This window comes from Cydia splendana, chromosome Z (assembly GCF_910591565.1).
Source record: "Cydia splendana chromosome Z, ilCydSple1.2, whole genome shotgun sequence".
NCBI lineage: Eukaryota > Metazoa > Arthropoda > Insecta > Lepidoptera > Tortricidae > Cydia > Cydia splendana.
In genome coordinates, this window is record NC_085987.1 from 30,120,565 (window position 1) to 30,145,220 (window position 24,656).

The following is a 24,656-nucleotide window of genomic DNA, read 5'->3' on the forward strand; positions in this document are numbered from 1 at the left end:
TATCTCGTCGTGGTCAAATTAAATTCGAAGTTGATTTCCATAAATATAATATTCAGTGAGGCATTAATTTTTTTAGCACGCCTGCACTAATATTGATCTCAGCTGCCTAATATAAGTAATATTGATCTCAAGATTGACTGATTTTAGCACATACATATTGTTAAGATTGTAAGAAAACGTAATGGTCCTAAACCTATGCCAAAAATAGGTACTTACTTAATTTATAATTGTTTTGTTGATTTTACTATATTTGAAATACTTACTATCGTAATTTGTAATGTAAGTAAAGTAAGTGAAATATTATTGTGATAATAACTATATTACTAAAATTTTAAGAAAACTTTATGTTCCTAAATGCCTAAATAGAACGTAATTTATAATTTGTTGTTTATTATCATATTTTAAAGATTGATATAATTTTATGAAGCTCCCGTTTGGGAACACTACTTTTCCTTTGAGAAATTATTTTTAGCTATCTGTTGATTTATTTAGTTAAATTGGCCTACCCACCTACTTGTTCTGTGTGTTAAGTTTAACTTTCAACAATTAAAGCTTGCTCATACAAATACTTTTGTTGAGTCGTGATCCTGGATAATCAATAACTTATTCGGAATTACTTTGTTCGGAGGGAAAAAAACATCTCTTACACACAGTACACTACAGTACTTATTTGTGTTTCTAATATTTTAAATCTTAGTAAGCCTGTCACTTAATTTGCTACACAAATTACTAAGTATTTGGTATTTTTTTGGATTTTAAATGTATGTGACTTAATTTGTTACACAGATTCATATTTGATTTTCTAATATTTTACATATCTGACTTAATTTGTAACAACATTAATCATGCTGCAAGAAAACCCTTACTTTTTGTATTCATTAATTTTATAAAATAAATAATTGTTATCATGCAACTGTTATTTTAATTCCAAGCTGATCTTCCTAACATAACAAAAATGTGTAGTTTTTTTATACAAAGAATTATACAATACAAAAGTTTGAGTATCACTGTCCTTTTCCCTGTAAAATGGGGTAAGAGTAAAATACTTTTTTTTTCAACTGCAGTTTTCTTGCTACCTAATAGGAATATTTACGCAAAAATCATCTCTATCTGGTAAGTATAAGGAGTTCTATAGGATAACGAGCAACAGTAACCGTTTACATTCATTTAAAAGAATTTAGACACTATGTCAATCTTACCCCTCGACCATTCCATCTTAACCCGTGTATATTTTAGACAAAAATGTATTTTATTTTATTATTTTTATATATTAGAATAGGCGTAGCCGAGTTTTATCGATAGATTACAAAAATATAGTCCTTGGCCAAACCTTCCAATTTATACAATTGAAATTAAGTAAATAGTTTTTATTTAACAAGGGTTTTAACAGAACACTGTCTATCTCATCAAAAAACCATTCAATCTTCCCCCACCTTACCTTAGTTACATGTGTAACGTCAGAAATATAAAAAATCAATTAGTTATTAAAAATAACTAAAATACACAATTATACAATTTGGGTTGCCGCATTTATTGACCAGGCTTTGTACAGTCGGCTTCAGATTTATCGAAACAGTCAAGTGTTCAAAAATATGTGAACCTTAGATTAAGTCTTTGTGAGCACCGTGGCCGATCCGATAAATCTGATAACGACTGTCAAAGTGTCCATACCGGTCGGACAAACGTCCTGTTTTATTCGTACACGGTGCCTAAAGGCGAACACAATCGTGCCGTGCGAACAACAACGGTCGCTATGACGGTAAAATCCGTAACAGATCGTACCTAACAAGATAAAGGGCAGTGCCTGCCTTTTCTCAAAGTATTTCGGAATCGTTTTAGGTTTTGATAACACCAGAAAGCTCATCCTTCAGGATATGACCCGAGCGTCATACAGTTACTTAATTTTATTCCGTAATCTTAAAACAATAAATGAAACGTTAAATATTATAAATACATTCATATTAATATGGAAATTTTAATGAGGCTCAAATGTAGGTACTTACTGGATTTACTTAATTCATACCTAGGACAGATCACATACTTGCAACATCAAGGGCACATTAAAATTTAGTTCTCACTTTACAGTAGGCAATTTGAGGCACTACACTATTTCGGCAAAATAAAGTCATGAGTCAAGATACTCGTGATTTATTCGTATAAATTACAAGGTGACGTTTCAAATGGAGCACTATCTCTAATGAATATTTTTTGCGCAAATTATCATGCTGAATCTGCACCTTAAGAAAAACTAAGGTTGATGTGTTTTAAAAACAAAGTCAAGCTCTCACTCATAACACGGTGCCACAGTAAATCGAGTATAAAGTTCGGCGAAAGAGCGGCATGGCATGAATCACTCAACAGTGAGAATGTCAGAGATAACGATCGCTCTTGAGGGCGGCCATGACATGCCGCCGTTTAGGAAGATCGAAACATTGATACTACACAAACACTGAATCATTGTATAAAATTGATTGCTTAGATTAATTATTGCACTGCTACGTCTATTCTATAAATGATAAGTGTAAACATAATGTTATAATTTATAACTTATAAAGTTCCTCGCGTATGCCATTGCCCGGTTACACAAACTATGATTTAGTTAGCTTACCTGACCTGCTAACATGAGTTGCGTTCTGACTCCATACATCTTGCGCGACTTCTAGTATGGACTCGCGCGCGTGAACGCAACTCATACTAGACGGTATGTTAGCAGGAGTTGCGTTCTCGCGCGCGTCTCCATACATCTTGCGCGCCTTTAAGTATGGACTCGCGCGCGAGAACGCATCTCATACTAAACGGTCTGATGCCATCTAAAGTAATTATTACATGTCGGTAAAATGATCAACACAGTTAACTGGCCATTTGTAAATTGTGACGAGAATAGGTTTATTTTATTAGTACCCAGCTAAAGATTGTTGCTGTCTCCATAGTAACAGATATCATGAGGCATTGGCAACGCTGAACGTCTATTTAATCGTATGTACTAAATCGATAATTGATTATTAAAATTAATGAATTGAGTATTCTAATAAAGTGATAATGAGTGAAAAACGTAGATGAATATCAATTCCTTGAAATATAATTGCATTGCAGCAACCATTCCGTTATTGGCACATTTCGTTAAAATTAGAAATGTGAATTAGATCGACAAAAGAATTTGGTATATTTAAGTACCTACTTTAAATTATCAGCATCCATCCTGATAAAATTAAGTAAGAGTGAAGGTCTACTCCAGGTTGCAAAAATGTTCTTATGTCCCCTATCCCGTTAACATATGTATTATTAAGGGTTGGTTGCACATTCCTACCATCTGTCACTGTTAAAACGAACGTTGAAATGAGTTATATGGGAAGTGTCATAGATCACCGCTGATTGACGTTGATCAGTGCGCCGTTTGTGCGGTTGGTGCGACTGGCCCGAAACCAATCAAATCTTGCAAATATGTAAAGAATGGTATACGTTATGGCGGATCTGAAGCCAACACTATTCAACCGACTATAATAATGGCTAATGTAATTTATATTATTATGTCGAAAGCAATATTATAGTAACAGCTAAGTGTGAATCAGTGGGGTAGCTTCCATTTTAATTTCCTCTGCCGGCACCCTTCTATCGATGGCACAGACTTCACAGGCATAATAAGTTCCTATGTTATGTATGGTGGTGATAACTAATCCAATTCGATTAATAGACCAGTGACTGCAAGAACTTTTATTTGCTATCCCTACCTTTGCCTGTCTTGTTCTTTTGCGTTGAAAAACCCTGAATGACGACTCTTATTCATATTCATAGTTCATTTATATACACTTTTTTAACATTTGATTCTATTATTTATCAAATACTTATATAAGTTCAAGATGCTATGATAACCTTCCAGTAAATTTAAAAACTCTTTATTCAAATAAATTCAGATAATGAAATTCATTTGTCAAGTTTATTATTTCATAAAAAATAATATACTTTTTTATATTATTGTCGTTAAATGTCTTTAAAATCTCTGTTGAAAATCAAAATACAAACAAGTGAATTTATTACTTAATGGTTTAAGTTTTCTAAATAGGACACAGTATTGTGTGTGAGGCCGTCCACGCTAAGTTTGCTCCGACTTGGCAGAGAGAATGTATTATGGGACCGTGAAAACTTAGCGTTAGGTGGCTCTGCTCCTGCCTACAAAACTTAGTTATAAGGGTTACTAAGTAATAATAATAATAAAAAATATAACTATAACTAGTAACGTGATTGAAGGTTTTCCTTGCTTTTTGATTAATGTAAAGTATAATTTTTTAATTATATTGTAAATAAAAGTTGAATGTATTGTATTTACCCGTACGAAGCGTCTAGGTGTATAAAATGATGTTATTATCACATTTTAGTATTAAAAACGTAACACCATTTTAAATGTTCAAAAAAGGTAACCAATTACCTTAGTTAATTTTGTCTTATGTCGTAGACTCCACTCACGGTTACTTAATGTCAAAGATGAATTATTTATTTGTGTTTGAAATCATTAAAAGTATTATGAAGTTACTTGTTTAACCCTAAAGGCATGATTAAGAGCGGAACTGTTTACACGATAGCCCCGATTCCTAATATAATATTATTACAAGAATAATAAAGCCTCAAATGTAGTTTCATGGAGCTATTTATTCCCTTAAAAAGTGAAGCCAAAATACAACTATCGCAACCTCTGTCACCCTTACTAATGGACTGAAACGGCAATAATCACAGTTCTGTGCTGAAAAATTAAATTAAATGGTTAAACAAGTAAGTAAAGTAATATTACTCTAAGTTTTTGTATTTTATCAATATCAATGAATTTTGAGAAGACTTGAATGTGTTTCGGAACACAAGACAATAAAATAAAGTAAATAAAATAATTGTATTAGAATTATATCTTTTTACAATGTTATTGATTTTGGTTCCTCTGGTACGAGTGTTAAAAAGGTCATTCATAAAATAATAATTATTATTGTATCATAACATACTAGACTGACATTTATAATTATATTTTGGTATTATAATAACAACTGTCGAATATTTCAAGTCCCTATTAGACAACCAAAAAAGTTCATAGAATTTATAGATAATTTGGTCAATTAGAAGCCTTGCTTAATTGTATAGGTCATTCATATCTAGATTAGTATAAGCTTAACGGCGAAAATGGAGGTATGGTGGAATACATATACAAAAAAGATATTGCGAAAAACCAAAATTTGCCACTTCGATTGTGGAGCAGTTTTTCATAAATTAAATAATCAAGAAACAATGTATTAGCCGGCCGCCTCAAATTTACTTATGTAACGTATAACGTTACTAAAATTATTTTCTTGCATCTAAATCGCAAGGTACTTATGTTTCGTTTTTTATACAATTATATAATAATATACCTAATTAAATGTATATATTTACACGGTTTCTAAAGTCCTGAATAGTTAACGACGGCAGACGTTCACATACGAGTCTTACGGAAGGGTGCTCACTGACGGCGCAGCACGATTATATTTTTTATTGGTGATGATTAATAATGAAACAATCGTCAATGCGTTTTGCATCGTCAATGAAATATGATTTCAAGTTTCATTATTATTCATTAGCTAGGAAGAGTGAGCGCCGGTCCCTGGTCGAAGTACGGTAGGGAACCCTGTCTATACCCAGACCGGGGCGGGGCGGGGCAGCGGCGGCGACCGGCGTTATGGGTGGTGCAGCAGCGGCGTGTGCTCGCCCTGCTCCCAGCGGCCCTGCCGGTCCGAGCAGTTGTTCACGCAACACGCGGCCACCGACGGCGATGCCTGCAACACACACCACATACTTTTAACACATGCATAGGTCATTGCCTCATTTACATTACGTCATCGTCATAATTAGTAATGCAACAATGACCGGCTACTAATTACGCTGCTCAAATTGGTACTTTTTAAGCCGATTCAAAAGACAGGTAATAACAGTGCAGGGCAAAAAGATTGGGCTAGAGCTATTACTATAATGGTAAGCACAACCTACGTTTGATCGCACAGGAACTTATTCTAGCAACGAGAACAAAAGTGACAAAGAAATATTAAACCCGGGACCTGGGATATTGTGTATAAAATCACTTAGGGTCAGTTGCACCAAACCGTCAGTGACTGTTAAACCGTTCGCAAAATTTTATTGTATGTGAAGTTTCATAGATCTCTGCTGCGTGACGTTGCTTAGTCTGTTAACCGTGGTCGGTGCAACTGGCCCTTATAGTATTTTATTATGCAATAAGCCCCCGTTAGTAAAATGAAATGGAAGTTATTTTTTTATTTACATATATAGCATAAGGATATCGCATTCACTGCCAGGGGGCTGTCCATAAATTACGTCATCGATTTTTGACGATTTTGGACCCCCCCCCCCCTATAATCATCCAAAAATCATGCTTCAAATGACCCCATTTCCTCCTACTTCATGCTACCGTCATCCGATGTCCAGACCCCCCCCCCCTAATTTGAAATGACGTAATTTATAAATAGCCCCCAGGGGGCGTGGCCTAGGAAAAAAATTTGTATGACAGTGGACGCACATGTGCGTCGGGGGCAGTTATGCGACGACTTAACGATTCCATGAGCCCTAATAAAAGTAAGAGTGATATTAATTAGAAACTTACTAACCTAATCTAAACCGGATTCTAATCAGTATTAATAATATTAACTAGGTAATCGAGTAAAACAACCACAGTCTTCAGAATAAAGCCCGCCGTTGGTGAGTTCGGCTGAGTACGGAAAGACGCTCCCGACCTTTAAAATTAACTCCAGGCCATCCTTTTTATGTCAACATATCACCGACGTCACAGTGTTTGTACTCACGTGCGAGATGTGCAGATCGTAAAGGTGCAGCGTGCTGACGGACATGTCGCGCGTCTCGTCGGCGGGCGCGTCGGCGGGCACGAGGCCGAGCGCGCTGGCGCCGAGGCCGCTGCTGGCGCCCGCGAGGCCGAACGAGCGCGAGCTGACGCGCTCGCTGTTCACCGCCGACCCCGGCCCGTCCTCCTCCTCGTCGCTGGTCTCGTCCATGTCCTTGTTCAAAAAATACGTCGATTAAACACAATAGTACATTACGATACAAAATAGCAACTCGTGTCGACTTAAAACACTCCCTTCAGTCGTGTTTTAATTTATCGCCACTTGTTGCGAATTACTTATTCGCACAAGTATCGTACAACGTTTTACAGTACATATGGCTCATTAAATTTTCGACACAGTTACATAATGTGCTAATTATCGCACTAGTGTGGTAAAGTAGCACCATAAATGTCTGTATAAGTAAATGTGTATTATGCACCGTCATCGATACAACTTTCTTTCTAACTTATTTGGTATCCATCGTCATCATGAGAAAGAAAACAGCTAAGTGCTTCCATAATTTTGCTATGTCAGTGAAGTTACAGGTATAATAAACGTCAGCTCAGAAACTGTCAAAATAACTTGTAAGTAATTAAAAATAATAGTTTATTTAAAGTTCTTTTTTTATTCTATTTGAGCTTTTTAATTCCAAGATTTTTCTATTCCTCGTAAAAATTAGGACACTACTGATTTATTTAATATGATACTTACAGGTAATCTATATGGCTGCCGCTGCTGGTAGTAGGAGAGCACGGCAGGCAAGGGAGTGTTCGTGCCAAATATGCTCTGCTGTATATACGACCCGAGCATCGTTTTGTTCTGAAATATAGAGCACCAGTATAGTGTCTTTCTAAAATATAATACCGCTTAGAAAATAAGTTTTCACCTCAGCAGCTCGAACAAGGGTACTTTGCTTCTTAAAAACAGTGAGCAAAATGCGATTTTGCTCACTGAGTAATTTTGTCTCACTCAGTGAGCAAAATGCGATTTTGCTCACTGAGTGAGACAAAATGACATTCAAGTGACCTTTATAGTCAAATGTCATTTCAACATGCGGGGTCTAATACAAGTTCGATATACTTGGGTTCTATTATCTCTGTCCCTCTAGATATGTTCTCACTGCTTAGGGTGAAAAATGTTGTGTACTACACGAGATCAAAGTTATTTACATCTCGTGCGCTTTTGAATCCCTTACTACGCTCAAGATTCTAAATTAGATTCACTCGCTACGCTCGTGAATCTATTATAGAATCTTTCGCTTGCACGGGACTCAAAATAAGCACTCGAAGAAATATCAAACTTTGATCTCTTGTTGTACAAATAACTATTAAACTTCGCTTCGTCTTGCTTTCCTGAAGGAAAAATACGACAAATAACCAAAGTCAATATTCAACTATAAATCATTGATCCCGTAGCATATATGTGCAACAGCGGAGATGCCATCAATCGACTTTCACCAATGCCATCCATGGGCATGCGAAATTCCAATTATAAATTACGTGGTGAATTTATGATTATTCTCGTATCTATCTGTCTATTATCAGAGGGCCTACCGCGAACACCGCTTCTCTTTTACTCCAATTAAGGCGTAATTAGAGTGACAGAGAAAGATGCCCGCAATTTGCGAACTTCGGTGTTCGCGGTAGGCTATAAGATCTTAGAAAAATAAATTCACAGAACGATCGCGTGGAGGTAATAATAAGATAAAATAAGCAATCAACACTAAGTTCATAAAGTCTTTGGTTCATCAGGGTGCACAAATGATGTAAATTATGAAATTAATATCTAGACGCTTTATCTGTAGGTCGGTTGGGAAGCCGCGTGGCTCGTCGGTCACTCATACTATTTCGTATATGTCATTTCTTGCATGATTTCGTAAAAGCTTTGCAGTCTATTTTTAACACAAATATTTTTAAAAACCCCACTTAATCGGAGCAATCTGGTGAGTAAAAACCTATGTAATAAGCATCGCTGGTGTATCAGACAATTGCAACCGTACTGGAACTAAGGACTAAGGGTCAGTAGCGCCAAACTAATGCGTGTACGTACTTATCGCGCGCTTGATTTTAGGGGGGATAAGGCGTGGAGCGTAGCTTATTAGAGTCTGCCTAGCCAAATTTTGTTGACAGATATTTCCTTGTTGTATCACCAATTTTCTATGATTTAAAAAAAAAGTTAAAAGTTTGTTGTCAAATTTATGTCATTCATTCAAATGGTTCGCGTTTTATAAGGGGTTTATTTTAAATAATATTAATAATGACTATACCGAGTGAGGTCCGCAAACTATTATTTAAGCTCGTAAATAATTATGACAATGTGCGAAGTCGACGTGAAGTGTTGTATAACGAAAAACTGCAGTGTTTACAAGTCGTAGTGGGTTGGTGCTCTATTAATATTTTGATACTTTAAGTACTAGCTCTAACATTTGCCTAAAACTTTGATTAAGTAGTACGTGAAATGATTAATACCTGAATTTCATAAACGGGACAAGTGTGTAAAGAAACGGATAAACTAGAGGTTCTGGAAAATATCAATAAAATCAAAACATTGGAACGTAAACATATGTGTTTGTCGTTGACTGTACTTTAAACAGTGGTAGAAATTATGTGAGATGACTTTGGGTGCACGTCAACGCATATTTAACTTATTTCCTTAGGTACCTTAGTACAATAACGTGTGCACAGAAAATCAAAAATATTTTCTAGTATCAAAACTATAATTCCTACTACACAAAGTGTGACCAGCCCAAGTTTTTTTGAATTTCCCGCCTAAATATGAGTAATATTTCAGTAGCCAGACTCTAAATTAAATACGATAGTTACTTTGTGCATTTCATAAACATTACACTTGCCTCTTTACACCACACAATTGTTAATGCAGTATTAACGCGCGATATTACTAAGGTTGCAGTCATTGTAATACTAGTAATAACAAGCGAAACACGAACATGATGTTACAGGCAAAGTATACGGGCATGTTCGTGTTCAATACAGAATCAAGTTCAAGATAAGAAAGCACATCAAATTTTATGAAGGCATCTCATAAATAACAATCAGTCAGATACATCCCAAGTAGCATTGCAAGCTGTATATAAGCTGTATTAAAGTTTATTTGTATACTATAAGCTGTACAGTTAGGCTGTACAAAGGCTGTATAAGCGCTTATACAGCCCTTATAAGTAAAAAAGGGCCCAAATTATACAGCCTTTGGCGTTATTAGAGCTGTAGAGTAGCTGTATAAGCAATACATAAGCTGCATAATAGCTGCATTACAGCTATATTTCGGTGTAACAGGAAACCTTAACACTACAGATAATCTCTTATAAGTACGATATAAGAATATAAGTTTTAAATGAGTTATAAGAAAGAATTACAAGAGAATAATAATCATTTAAGAAACTAAAATGTCTTAATCTTGTTCTTTCGTAATATAGTAATGGCGACAATAAAGTGTTATAGTGGATGGTAAAAGTAAAAGTAAATATTATACAGGACTTGAATGGAATATTACATTATTGGTAAGTGCGGATTATTATTTATTGTGAACCTGTGTATCTTTTCTGGCAAAATATTCACGCGCCTGCAAAATAACAAAGAGAAACCATAAGGAAAATATCAAAAAGCGGTAAAGTTACTGTTTGTTTTTAAGGCGACGGTAGCGGTGGGTAAAATATCAGATTCTGTCAATTTACCCCATTTCACACACAAGCGCACTTCACGCACACTACCTCACTTTACTGGGACAGGTCAGTGACCCATCATGTTTTTTTAAGATTGGACTTTTAGTTTAGTATTGACCACTAGCCTCCTTTGAGGGTAAAAGCGTTCCATTTAAAGATGAAAGAGAAACAATGCATTTAATCTTGCTTTCCTTGTCTGTTCATGTCACACGTGACGTACCTATTTAATTCATTTGATTGTTGACTGTTTTATTACCTAATATTGCTTTGTCCGCGTTTTGTACAATTAAAGCGAATAAAACAAGATGTCATTAAGTCAGATGTAAAATGTTATTTACTACTCTATACGGTTTTTCATAAGGTGCAAAATCCATTCAATAGGAATTTAAATAAATAAAGTTTCAGCAGGGTGGCAATTCCATTTTGGCGGATAAAGCGAAACAGAATAGTTCTATCGAACCTGCTTACAAATTTTCACGAGAATCAGTTGAGAAATGTGATCTGCAAAGGAGAACATACAAAAGCATTTTTGCCCAAGCTGAAACGGAGACCTTTGCTAACGCTCGGCCAATGATGGTTTAGGTACACCTATAAAAAATGATTGTCCCTGCTGTAATTTTAATATCTTTATATTTCAACCGGTATAGTTTTACCTTCAAAAATAATCGGTATCGCTAAACAATAGCGGTACCTTACTACTTATACGTTCACGAAATCGGTATCTGCATAACTTGATTGTTAGTAAACTAACCTGGAAAATAATCTCAAAATCACCGAAACATTTATGTACAGTCACCTGCAATAATATGTTACGTCATTAGCGCCAACTTTGCCTCCAGGGAAACTTTGCCCAAAACGACAATTTTAAACAAATTCGTTAATGTAGAAAAATTGATAATAGTTATGGCCACCCTGCTGTTTTTAGTAGAAAATTGGTTATATTTCTGACAAAGTATATGCCAAACTTGTGCATAACTTGACTTGGGAATTTTGAGTTTGAGCGAGTTGTCTAATATAGGGTATATTTCGGCGGGCAAAAAATTGATAAATAATGAATGCAAGTAGAAAAAATTGAGAACCCTTTGACAAATATTTCCGGGTTTCAGTTATAACACATGAAGCATAGATTATGTCTATTGAGATTTAAACTAATAAGGCCTAAATACACAAAAGTTTTAGCGGTGGGCAAAGTAATCCGGTAATTTGGCATCCATACCAACATTGCCCACCACCAAAAACGGATTAGGGTTGTCACTTTCATCTAATTTACCCAACTTCGCAAGTAAAAGAAGGTTATGTTTGTACACTAAAATAAGTTTATAAGTATATACTGTATTTAATTTCTCTTATTATCCTTTATTTAGATGTTTTATCCCGTTAACGAATGAAAACACAACAAAAATTATATTTTTGGTCATTAAACTATTGTAACAGATTTTCTCAAAAGTGACAACCCTAGCCTTTGTAAAATGCTTAGGCGAGCCTTATTTGGAAATGGGCTAAAACGGGTAGGCAACATTGCCCAGCAAATTTATTTAAAAGTTTTTACACTTATCGCTAAGTTATTAACAGGGAATGGTAGGATTGCCCAAAACCTTTAAGTGATCCTTAGACATCATCATCATATATACGAGCTGTATTTGAATACCAAATTGACGTGGGCAATCTTGGCGAAAACACCGGATATTTTTTATTTGCCCGCCCTCTAAAACGCAAAAAAATGGGTAAAAACACGATAAAAAAATGTGTTCTTCACATAAACTGATGCGTTTGATCACAATGGACGTGCTGAGCAAAAAAAATCATATGATGTGATTTTTTTTGAGAAATTCGTGTTTAAAAAAAAAAGCGGGCAAAGTTGATGATAATGAGTAATGACGGTACCTACTCTTCGAAGGTCGCAAAAATATGTGACCTGCTCTTATGGTTCTACAAATAAGATCGTGTCAGATATTTTTGCGGCCTTCGTTGTGTAACATAAATTGCAGGTGACTGTACATTTGGAATAATTATTTTATTTAGTTTCAACGAAAGTTTCAAGTTTATTACGAAAATACTTCAGATATGCAATATGCACAAAATGTAGACCTAATCGAAATAAAACATTGCTTTTTATAGTAAATTTCTAAAACATTCGATACATAGGTATACATAACAATAACCAGGCCACAACGCTATTGGCCTGTAAGCTTCATCTCGGTCTCCAAAGCCGCAAAAACTCGCTAGTACTTAGTGCTGGTCTAGCCGTTATTTTTTCTTGAAGATTTTCAGAGAACAGCACGTACACGCATTATACATATAGACGGAACGAACGGCATAATCATAATAATTTATTCGTCGCAATCCATGGTATTACAGATCTAGTTACAAGACTTTCAGGCATTACTTATACGAATGACATAACTCTTCCTGTTAATAGGCAATATTTTAATATAAAAGTTCTATAATATAATACAAGATTACAGTTGTCATCAAAATTCATTGACATACAGAAGTCAAATACGTTTTTAAAATGACGCAAAATGATACCAGCATAATAAAAATTGATCCCAATCAGTAAAGATGAGTCTTTAAACTTTTTTCATTTTAAGCGTTTTTTGAAGGAAGATAATACTTAAATTCGACTGTAATCGTATTATTTTAAGATATTTTACTGCGGTTTTCAACAATAATGACCCGTAAATAACAGCAAATGAAATTTAAATGAGACGCGAGCTGATATTTATTTACCCTATTTTTTGAAATACATTTTATCTACTGGTATGCTTTCTCGTGTGCGTATATGATTTAATGTCAATATAATTGTCAAAAGCAAGAAAATCAAGCTGTCATTTTCATTTGAAGAAGTACACGTGTGCTCCGGTGTAGCCCCAACGGGCATCTGACTTGAAGAAGAATTTTGAGTGATGTCGTCAATGTATGGAAATTGTTCGAAAGTTTACATTTGAGATTGAATTTCTGTGTTGTCTTTGTGAGTAAAAATATAAATCGATAATAAATTGGTAGCTGAATTATCTAGCTTCCAAAATCATACAATAATTCAATTACTGTCAAAGACAAAATTGTTTTGCTTCTGTCTCAAACGGAACTCCATATTTTGATGTTTTGATACTTTTAGTATCGATTTGTAGAGAATAACAGCAAATTAAAAATATAATGGCATAAAGAGTCGGTACACGGTTTCTTCGTGAATAAATTTACGTGTAATTTAATGCAATTATCAAACATTTATTGAACAAATTATGGTTACAAAGTGAGGTCTAAATCGAAAACGTCATATACCGGCCCCTTAAGGTTAGATTATCAAAAATATTTATAAATATTAATTCTAAGGCTAAACAATTTATTTTAGCTGGTAATCATAACACGGCGTTAGTCTGCTAAATATTTGCAAGTATTTCTTTAATTATATTTACAAATACGTTTTTTTTTATTGTAAAATGGCGACAATTTTTAAACAGCCTACAGGATAGTTGGAGAGCATTATAATCTTAGTAGCTGTGCTGTGTAATAAATGGAGGGTCTTTTACAGCTTTTGTAATTAAAACAGCTTTATAATAGAATATTTGTATTCGTTTGGCTGTATTTCGCTTCTCCGTACATAAGTTATAATTCTCTTTAGAGATTCGTATAACAAATAAAAAACCTGTACTGTAACTGTCATATATTCCTTTAGTTTTATAATACACTTATTTTCAGAAATCATTACACTACTATACTTATACGAGTGTAAAATTACGCCAAAAGATTGTTATAAGCGACTCTATCAGTAATACAGAAAAAAGCTGTACTATAGCTGCCATTTATTCATTTGGTTTTATAATACCCTTACAGACAGAAGTTATACAACTACTATTCTTATAGGAGAGTAAGATTACGCCATAAGAAATAGCTTTAAAACGGGGTTGACAGATACATTTGTACAGCTAAAAGTGCCAAGTGTTACTACAATACAGCCTGTATACAGCTTTTACGATAGAATTAGCTTGTAGTCTCTCACAACACTTTTAGTTTTATAGTAGATTTTTTATATTCTGATAAAGCACCCCATGCTTCAGCAGAATCCTTTATAATGATTTTATACAGCTTGAGCTGTATAATGTCTGTAAAGTACCTTTTATACAGCTTAAATCTTTTCTGACACTCTTATACGTCCCTTAAATCACTCTAAGTTCTTAATTGGCTGCTATATTGATGTTGCCGACACTTCCATGCTACTTGGGATATAATATGTATTCTCATCTCTTTTATTGACTTTATTTTCTTTTTCTTTTGTAAGAATTTGATATCTTTTCTGAAAGTACTACGTATTTGTATGATGTCATGTACATAATATATGTTTTTTTTATCAATTTTTTATAAAGTAATATACCTACTGTGTATAATTGCATGAATTCTATAATAATTTAAACTGTATTTTTCTTATTTACTCGTAATGCATGTTAATTATAAGATGTAATAATGTTTTGAAAAGATGTGTCCCTCCGAGTTTGTTGCCGGTCCCGTATTGGGATACCCTCCTCCAATTGAGGGGGGATTTAAATTTTTTTATCAATTCATGCTGCTGCTCCTGACGCCGCCGGTTCTTTGACTGTCGCCCTTAAAAATGGCCTCTGACGGCAACCTCGGGCGGCGACAGGAGCATGAGTAGGAAATCGTTTAAGCGATGGTCCTACTAATCTTGCTTGTTGCACTGCTCTCAGCGGCAAAGTGAAAAATAAGGCGTTCTGTTTTGTTAACATGCGTAATGGCTCCTCTACACTATCGGCGTTAATAGACGATGACTAGCTGGCGGGCACGATAGTGTAGAGGGCATTCTCGGCAGCTCCCGCCAGTCATCGTCTATCATCGCCTGCGACCCGTGAGTTGTCGATGTTTTGGGCACGCATCAAAGGGAATTAAAGGTGGGATCAGACGGTTCATTTTTTGTTAATTTTCTAGTTTCATTATTCACCTTTCACTCAAAGTGACACGTCTGAACACAAAATGAACCAAAAATGAAAAATGAATTCATTAGTGAAAGAATCCAACAATGTTGGATATTTTCATTCGGCATCTTTCACTCGCACTCCGAATGAACATAAAATGAACAGTGTGAACACAAAAATGAACGGTCATTCGGATTTTGCATATTTTTCTCGAATCCTGTGGGTATACTACCTACTATCTAGCTAGACAAAGATAATGTAAAAGCAATAGTACAATTTGGAGTTTTATTCGGCTAGGTATACTGTCTCTCATTAAAGTGTTTTCTTTCGCTATTAACGGACCTGTTACTAATAATATAAGTTCTACAAAATTACTTTAAGTCATCCGCAAATGATTGCAATACGATTTCGGATCTTCATCGGCTAGTTCTCTCAGCAATGTATTCGAGGCTCCAAATAAATTTCTTCTTGGGATCCAAGGTCGCAGCCACTACCGACGACGCTTTCTTTGCATCTTGTTTGTTAAAATCTTTATTAAATGATCACAAATAATTAAACGTATACCAAGACGCACAACTTCATTCGACGCCATAGTGAAAGAAAAGAAAAAATGAATAATCTTTCCAGCAGCCGTGTGTGAACGTGAAATGAAAGGAAAATGAAACATTCACTCGAGTGAACATTCATCCGAGTGAACAGTCTGATCCCACCTTAAGGGAATCGCCGGGTGGTTGCGTTGTACAGGCGATCATATGGATGCTTGCACGATGGTCTTGCCGATGATACTATCAACGATCATCGGCGATAGTGTAGAGGAGGCATAAGGTTTGACGCCACTGTTGTGGAAGCAGGTTCATGATAATACCTTTGCTAATTCCCTTAATTGTTCAGGCGCGCTCGGCTCACGACCGCTCCATCAAGCAGTCATTATTGTATTAGTCTAGTGAGACGTGATTTGTGATCTTTCGTTCTCAAAGTTCGATTTTGCTAGGCAGTTAAGTTCTGTCGGTAGGCTCCTAGTGGCTCAGTGATCTGTAGACCTACCAGTATCGAAATATTTCCAAAAAATGATTGGAACAAAAAAAAACTAATACCTTGATAACCGAATTTTACGACAACAAGTTAAAAAATGCGACCTGCACAGGAATAGCCGGATATAATAAAAGCATTTCTTACATAAACTTCTTCAGTGGAATATTTTTCAGATCACATAATATATTTCAAAGTTATGAATAGGCCTTTATATAATGAAGCTAAACCTACCGTTTAACTGATAGCCTTCAGGTCATATATATAAGGGTCAATTCATAATAGGGTATTTGACTACTAGTCAAATCAGTTTCTTTTTTCGAAATGTCAAATCGTTTTTGCTACTATGGAATTTATATGAAACACTAGCATGTGATGTCACGATCAAATTACCTACTCTTTATAGTTTTATACGGGTTTTATAATAGAAATTGTGTCTAAAAATAACAGCTGTCTACGTTTCTCTATTAATCTTCTGGTGCTTTATTTCATGCTGTAAAATAATTTATTTTAAATACAGTCAAATACCCTATTGTCAAATATGTGATCTTAGATTGCGCCCGCAATAGTCCGGTCATGTATAGTATGTGTACTAACCAGCGCGTTGTTGGCGGGCACGGCGTGGTGCATGCTCTGGCGCAGCGAGCGCAGGAACTGGCGCTGCGCGGGCTCCGCGGGCTGCCAGCCGGGGTGCCGGCACGAGAACGCCACAAGTGACAGCTCGGTCTTGCCGCCCTCGCCTTGGTTGTACTGCGTGTTGCCTGAACCACGAACAATAATATAATAATTCAGCCTATGTAAAGGGTAGATCTTTTTAATAAGGCTTGGAGTGCAGTTACCAGATTCCGTGCCCCTTCGCCAAAATGTTTGCTGCCCTCAGTCCTCTATTTAAAAAAATACCCTATATGTCTCACTGCTGGGTAATCAAATACGCAAGAGGGTTGTCCCTATGCGGGTCCAAAGCGGGTTAGGGATTTCACAAACACATTTTAGAGTGGATGAAGGAAATTTTATTAAGAAGGGAATAGCAAGTAGCAGGATCATAATGTGTTGATTCCATATTCATTATTATTGATAAAATCGATTTACTTGCTATTAGCATTGAGAGCGACACTTGAGAAATAGGTGTAAAATAGATCCTTCTTTGCCAGCATTGTGATAGACTTAATTACCTTTCGCTTTTTCAGCATGTTTGCCAGGGGCCTGCCAATCGGGGTGTCCGTGGCGCCGGATGTCCAACTGAAGAAAAAAATATAAAGAATAATATTATATTTTAATTTTCTGCTTATACCTGATACAGAAGCCTCATTCGCACTCATGTAAGGATCAAAATATGCGATGGCTTCCCCTTTGATTACTTCAATTAATTGTAGAGACCCCCCCCATACTAGTTTCTCCCGAGCGTCAGCGTCTCGTCAATTCTATGGCTAACGTTGTGGCGAAACTGCACAGCGACGCCATTTTCCATAGCACTCTCGACGCTCACAGGACGCTCATTCAAGGTCTGTGGACATACCTGTGCGAAGGAGCACACGTCGCCGATGCCCAGGACGCTGACAGTGAAGTTGCGATAGAAGTCGACGATGTCGAGTGCGCGCGAGCGCAGCCGGTACAGCACGAGTGGGCTGAGCAGCGGGCTCAACACCTCAAACAGGATGTACACCTGCGTTATGAAAAAATATTATGGTGTCTATTCACGGAGTTGCATTCAGTATGGATCAATCGAAGGACAATGATAGAGGACTTTTAACTTATTTACTGCCAGCGCGAAGTACACGCTACGAGTGTAGCCGATAACGCGGTGTTTTTTCGTTTGTAGCGAAGAGCGCCTATGAACAGCGCGAACAGAGAACCCGCCTAGCGGATCGCTGGCAGTGAATGTGTTAAGAGCCACCGATTTGACCCCTATGTATGTTCAGCGAAAATTAAGTTTTCTGTTAATCATTGTTAAAATAGTGACAAAGGCGTAAATTTTTTAGGTGGTCCAACTATTAGCCGAGAGTTTCATCATTTTGGATTGCTCTGTTTAACGGAACGACTAAACGGTTTTAAGTGTTGTATCGGGCAGACTCACCGCGCGGAACTGGAACAGTTGCTGGAAGTGCGCGGCCACGTCCTTGGTGTGCGCGCGGCCGCGCCACGCCGCGGGCAGGTAGTGCACGTGCCCCAGCACCTGCACGAACAACTCCTCGCCGCGCGCCGGGCCCGCGCAAGCGCCTGACAATCGCTCCTCCTCCCCGATCAACGCCCTGAACATTACATTTTTACGAGGTTATCACACCGTTGCGGATTCAAAAAATAATTGAATATTTTTTCAATTTGTTGTTCCCGCAATTTTATAAGTTAAACATTACATTTCTAAATAAATTAGTGTGCTAAGAATAATACGTCATGTATGTAAAAAAAATACATGACATAAAATGAAAATATGTATATATATATATAAACAACATTCGACGTGAGAGGTATGAAGTCATAGTAACTTGTTTCTAAGCCTTCTTACGCCAAGAACTAAGAACCAAGAAAGAATGAGTGACTGAGTGTTATCGCGTACCCTGTCATAAGACAAAATAAGATTCATATTTTTTAAGCGAGGTTTATATTTGCTAGCTTGGACTGATGTTAAGAACTGCGTAACATTTTTAGATATGACAAAATGACGGAAAAAAATGGTAATATGTTTTTTTTTAACTTATAATGTTAATTACCTGGCCCCGGCCAGCACGCAGCCCAGGATGGTGATGATGGTCAGCACGTGCTCCACCGTCAGCACGTCCTCGTCGTACACCGACAGCATCACCAGCACGCCCAGCACGCTCGCCGAGAAGAACATCACATTCCTGCGACATAGCATATTCTTAAGACCGACTGAGCCCGAAGCGTCTCCATATCAGCTTGGACATAGATATTTTATGTTCTCCTCTACGGATAGTAAATGGCATTTATATGGATGGATTTTTTGTCGAATCGATTATTGGATTTTCTTGGTCCCGAGATGACACACACAGAGACACTGCTTTTAGGGGCTTCTTGTTAGTCCGGGTATGGGTATCCGCACGAGACTTGAGGTGAAAGACACACAGCTATCGAATTATCAATACAAAATACCAATTTCTAAATCCCACTGTCATTACGAGTAGCGATACTGTTTTTTTATGCAAGGGGCTGTCCATAAATTACGTCATCGATTTTTGACGATTTTTGACCCCCCCCCCCCCTATAATCATCCAAAAATCATGCTTCAAATGACCCCATTTCCTCCTACTTCATGCTACCGTCATCCGATGTCCAGACCCCCCCCCCCCCCCCCCTAATTTGAAATGACGTAATTTATGAATAGCCCCCAAGTAACGTAATGAGTGTGTCGCTTCTCACTCATTGCCGCCCGTCGGACAGCCCGCAGGCACGGGATGGTAAGAAATAGAGACCAAGGTGCATTTTATAAACTATACCTGTTTTAAATAAATTGTTACTTTCGCAGTAGACGCGCAACGAGGTAAATTGAAACAACATTGCAAAGTATACTATTTTCTTAACAATTCGTATGTCACTGCGGTTGCTTTAGTAGGTATAGGTATACCTATATTATAAGCAAGTCATAAGGTCTGTTCCGTATTTGTGGTAGTTAATCTCCATCTAAAGACGCCAGCCTCTTCTTTGTTGTTGTATGAAGACTAACAGAATTCATTGCTTACCTGTCCCTTTCTGTCGATATTAAATGTAACCAAGGTTTTAAACTGTGTTTAATACTGGACAACACCCACCATACGAGACGATGTAGAGTACGTACAATCAGCAGCAGAAGTTGCTAAGCGGGCGAGGTGTTTAATATTACCTTGACACGCTCTTATTCTTTTAACAATAAAGTCGCGTCAAGATCATTTTGAACACCTAGCCCACTTAGCAATTTCTGCTGCTGACTGTACGTACGTTCGTACGTAGCTTTTTGAGCTACATATCACCTATTGCTGATTTTTGCATCCTGCACTAGTAGATATGTGCTTACGTAGTAAACAAGAAAGCGTGCTTACTTGGCGATAACCGTGGTGATGGGCGAGGAGAAGCTGGCCAGGTACTTGGTGGCGGGCTTGTGCGCGCGGTTGAGCCGGTCGCGCAGCTCGTGTTCCAGCTCGTTGAAGTGCCGCAGCGTCACCCGCGCGTACAGCGACCAAGTGCGCAGCCCCAGCGAGCCCGGCGACCGCTTTATTAGCTGTAAACGGACAGTAGCGCTCTAGCGTAGACAATATTCGTACGATTCCCAATGTTCCTGCCTGCTACTCTTAGCGAGCATTGCACAAAAGTCACAAATTATTGTACAAAAGGTTCAAATTCCTCTAGTAAGATTTGCTGTCTCAGTGAACTGGGTGATACTCCGAGTGTATTTATGGTCGCAACGCGGACAGTAAGCTTATCAAGCATCCAACAGTATATAGTATGTATCAACGTAAGCGTACAGAAAATCTTAGAAGCCCCCTACGCTTTTGACCGTAAAGTTTATCGGCCGCTATGCTATTAAGCGGTCGCGCGTTTACGAAACGGTGATAAAATAGCAAAAGGGTGAAACTGGGGTTCAAATATCATTTACAAACCTCTGCATAGTTGAAGAAGAAATATAGAATCTGCCAAGCCTGTATAAGTGGTGTCAGTAATAAATTAATCAGTGCCAGGAACAAGATCTGCCTCTCCAGCTGACGAGCCAGTATCATCCGTTTCGAATGGTCTTTGTAGCACTCCCGCAGCTGCCAGCAGTTCTCCCAGGGGCTCCACGGACTAGCTATTCACAAATACAACATATATAAATTTCATGTTCCGCATTATTCAATCAATCAATCAGTCATAATAATTGGCCTGATGACAAATTTTGAAATCCCTTTTATTATTGTCGGTACACTTGTACTGGTTTCGAAAAACACAATATTTCAGCTATACTCATAAGATTTAACATAAATAATTGCATTTTTTTTATAGCTAGTTTAAACCTCGCGCGAAAACGCCTCGCAAGCCATTTGTGACGTCATTAATTAGTTGGTGGAAGGGTGATACACATTGTTTACATACTTACAGTTACGAATTTTCCCTTAAATCCGAATGATATTGTAAATTCAGCACCATATATTATGATTAGGGATGATAAATATATTACAAACATTAAACACAATAACTCATTTTATACAAAAACTCTCACACGGTTGCAATTTAAGATGAATTATTTAGATACATGCAAATTCTGAGTGAAAATCACCTAGGTTTTATTTTTAATTTTTCATTTTTTCTGGTTACGACAGCCAACATGGCAATGATAGTTCCATTCAGCCAAATAATTAAAAAAGTTTTTTGGTGAAATATCATATTATTTAGCATTTTATTTATTTAATAACAAATAAATATTTAATTTACATCGTGTAATAATATTTTCTGGACGTAATAAATGTTTAGTGGCGAAATAACATTTTTTTTGAACCTCCAAACTCTTTGGTGAGGATGTATGGATTACGGTCAATGAGGTTGTCTATGCTGCTCTAAGAAATACGTCATGGATTGATGACGTCACTCCTTAGGTCGCTTCTGATTGGCGTTTCAGTCAAAATGGCTGATTGGAGAATTTGGCACTTTTATTTTATTGAATATATTAATAATCCTAATGTTTATACTGAGATTGGGCCATTTTTTAGAACCATATTAACATATATGTTTCTTTGAAAATATTATTTCCATGATTCTTTGTTACTGTCATCAGGCCAATTATAATAAATAAATTTACGCCATAGACACGGAAAGTGCTTATTAATGTTAAGTGACAAACAACATATGTACCGGAAAACTATATAATTATGCTATAATTTTATTTTGATTAAGTACTGAAAATGCATTATCTAAAAGGTTAACAGATTATTCTATTTAAGTGTACCTCCTAAACTAGTACTTACAGAATAAAAGAAATTCCAAATTCCACTTTAAGCCTTTAGACAAGTAGTGGAAATCACCCACAAAGGGCACATGTATCTGTAGTGGCAGTAAACTTTTGTTAACCATGGCTACCATGTAGTTGTTAAACCTGAAATAATCCAGAATTATCACTAGATTTGTCATAAGGAATAATTCTGAGCATATTGTCCACCCATAGACAAGGAATGCCAAAATTCATTCCTAATTGCAAATGTTAAAATATCATTGCAAAAATAAAGTGCAGTGTTTAAAGAATTAATGATGTATTTGTATATGCCACCTTAATAAAAGTAATACTCTTTAAAGAGAAAATAACTGTGCAGCAAAATCTACTTTTAAGGGACCCACTGATTAACAGTCCGCCGGACGGTATCAGCCTGTCAGTTAGAACAAAATTTTGACAGTTCCGAACAACTGACAGGCCGATACCGTCCGGTGGACTGTTAATCAGTGGACCCCTTTAGGGATAATATCTTGTTACCTCAAGATTCGATGATAGATATCTAACTCATTAATTTCCTGTTTGTGGACACACATGTGATGTTCGGGTTGAGCTTCCCGGACTCGGTCTTGGACTGTTGACCAGCTTACCCATACTAAGTCACTCTAAAAAAAAAAACTCGTTAATTATCACATTTCATATTAAAAATCACAATAGAATTATATAACCTGTTTATTATACTTACATCTTTTATTTTAAGTGCATTATTATAAAATAATTTTGTATCATATGCATAATATAAATGATATATTGATAAGACTAGTCTCATTATCCAAATTATAGAACATAACATGATGAGGCACCACCTAAAAATAACATGTGTTTAAAATAGTAATAACAGTCCTTACAAAACCTTGCTATAATAATTGAGCTTGAAATTAAAAAAAAAAACTAGCATTAAATGGCTTTATTCTGTCTAGTATCCAGCATTAGCATAAGAATTATAGTTCTATATAATGTTAACAATTGTCATATAAAAAGTTGATAAGCAGTTATTTTACAAAAGATATGCGATAGAAGTATTATAAACCAGGACATGCACAATATGAATTTTAATATGTCATATATTTTGACAAGATAGTTGATATTTAATAAGGGTCAGAGGGAAAAACTAAAAATATAACATATAACATTCTACAGGAAGATAAAATAAAAATTTAGTAAATACCTTTACAACAATTGGCATTGAATAGAGGTTAGAATGCTTACCAGTGCCAAGAAATAAATCCAACACATTCTGAACACGAATATATAACATCATTTAAACTAAGTTTTTCACTCCTGTTTGCATTTGGGTCATTTCTGAATAGTACAGGATATTTGACACAGTGCACCAAAAATGTTGAAAACCATATGATGAAAACAAATTGTAATAAGTAAAAGAAATCTGACATAATCATTGGGTAAAATCCTCCTCTTATGTAGTAATGGTACATTCTTGTGAAGAAAGAGTCTAGATCTTCTATATGAGTCCATCCTCCTAAAAGCAGAACACAAAGAAAATATATTTAAGGTATAACCTTCGAATAAAATGATCCCAGGAACAGAAGTTACAAGAACCAGCTTTATGAATCAGTGTATGTACTGTACCTTTGTTTTTTGGTACTTTATGGATGATAACATTAGTAGCGTCTTCATGTTCATGGTCCAGGGTTAGCATCATAGGTGCAGCATTTGTAGAATCTGCCAAATGAGCTAAAGGCGGAGACGTTTCATTGTCTAGGGCGCTATACGTAGTATCGCGACGACTAAAGTGAGCCATTTTAAACTTGTTTTTGCTTATCACTTTTACATTTACTGCGATTGATTTCGAGTTGGAAAATTGTATACTACGCTTAATTTATTATCATCTACATATTCTCGACTTTGCTGCAAACGCGTAAAAATAACTTTTACAAGAACAAAGCGCGAAATTCATACAAAGGATTTTCATCGATCGAAATCGTTTTATCGTAAATTAAAAACAAACACGTTTTTTGCATTTGGATTTGAAACCAATCTATTAAGTTCAAGGATACAAAGAATTTCGTAAGTCTTCAACTGTATATTTTAATACACTTCACAAAACGAATGAAATGACGAAAATAAACCAAATCAATTGACAGCACTGTATGTTTTTCTTTCAATTCGATCCATTGTACGCAAGTTTTTTTAAATATTAATTGATTCTGCTTTTGTTTAGTCGTTCAAGCAGAGACCAAAAACTGTTA

General features: G+C 36.2%; 1 protein-coding gene across 1 annotated transcript; it reads right to left on the reverse strand.

Moving 5' to 3' along the window:
- Positions 1-1,446: 1,446 nt before the first annotated feature.
- Positions 1,447-24,548, reverse strand: LOC134804761 (autophagy-related protein 9A). The gene is made up of 15 exons (XM_063777979.1): positions 24,037-24,548; positions 23,656-23,926; positions 23,132-23,252; positions 22,927-23,051; positions 22,427-22,554; positions 21,089-21,273; positions 20,531-20,709; positions 19,208-19,339; positions 18,574-18,748; positions 18,016-18,162; positions 17,672-17,738; positions 17,097-17,260; positions 7,575-7,682; positions 6,828-7,037; positions 1,447-5,789 (listed from the first exon to the last, which is right to left on the reverse strand). The coding sequence occupies exons 1-15, from the start codon at positions 24,206-24,208 to the stop codon at positions 5,691-5,693; spliced, it is 2,283 nt and encodes a 760-aa protein (XP_063634049.1). The 5' UTR covers positions 24,209-24,548; the 3' UTR covers positions 1,447-5,690.
- Positions 24,549-24,656: the final 108 nt, after the last annotated feature.

Excerpts from the sequence above, each read along its gene's own strand:
- LOC134804761 (XM_063777979.1), bottom strand. The coding sequence starts at position 24,208 with ATGGCTCACTTTAGTCGTCGCGATACTACGTATAGCGCCCTAGACAAT. Across the intron at positions 18,749-19,207 it reads TGCGTGCTGGCCGGGGCCAG|GGCGTTGATCGGGGAGGAGG; the intron begins GTAATTAACATT and ends TGTAATGTTCAG. Across the intron at positions 5,790-6,827 it reads ACGATCTGCACATCTCGCAC|GCATCGCCGTCGGTGGCCGC; the intron begins GTGAGTACAAAC and ends TGTGTGTTGCAG.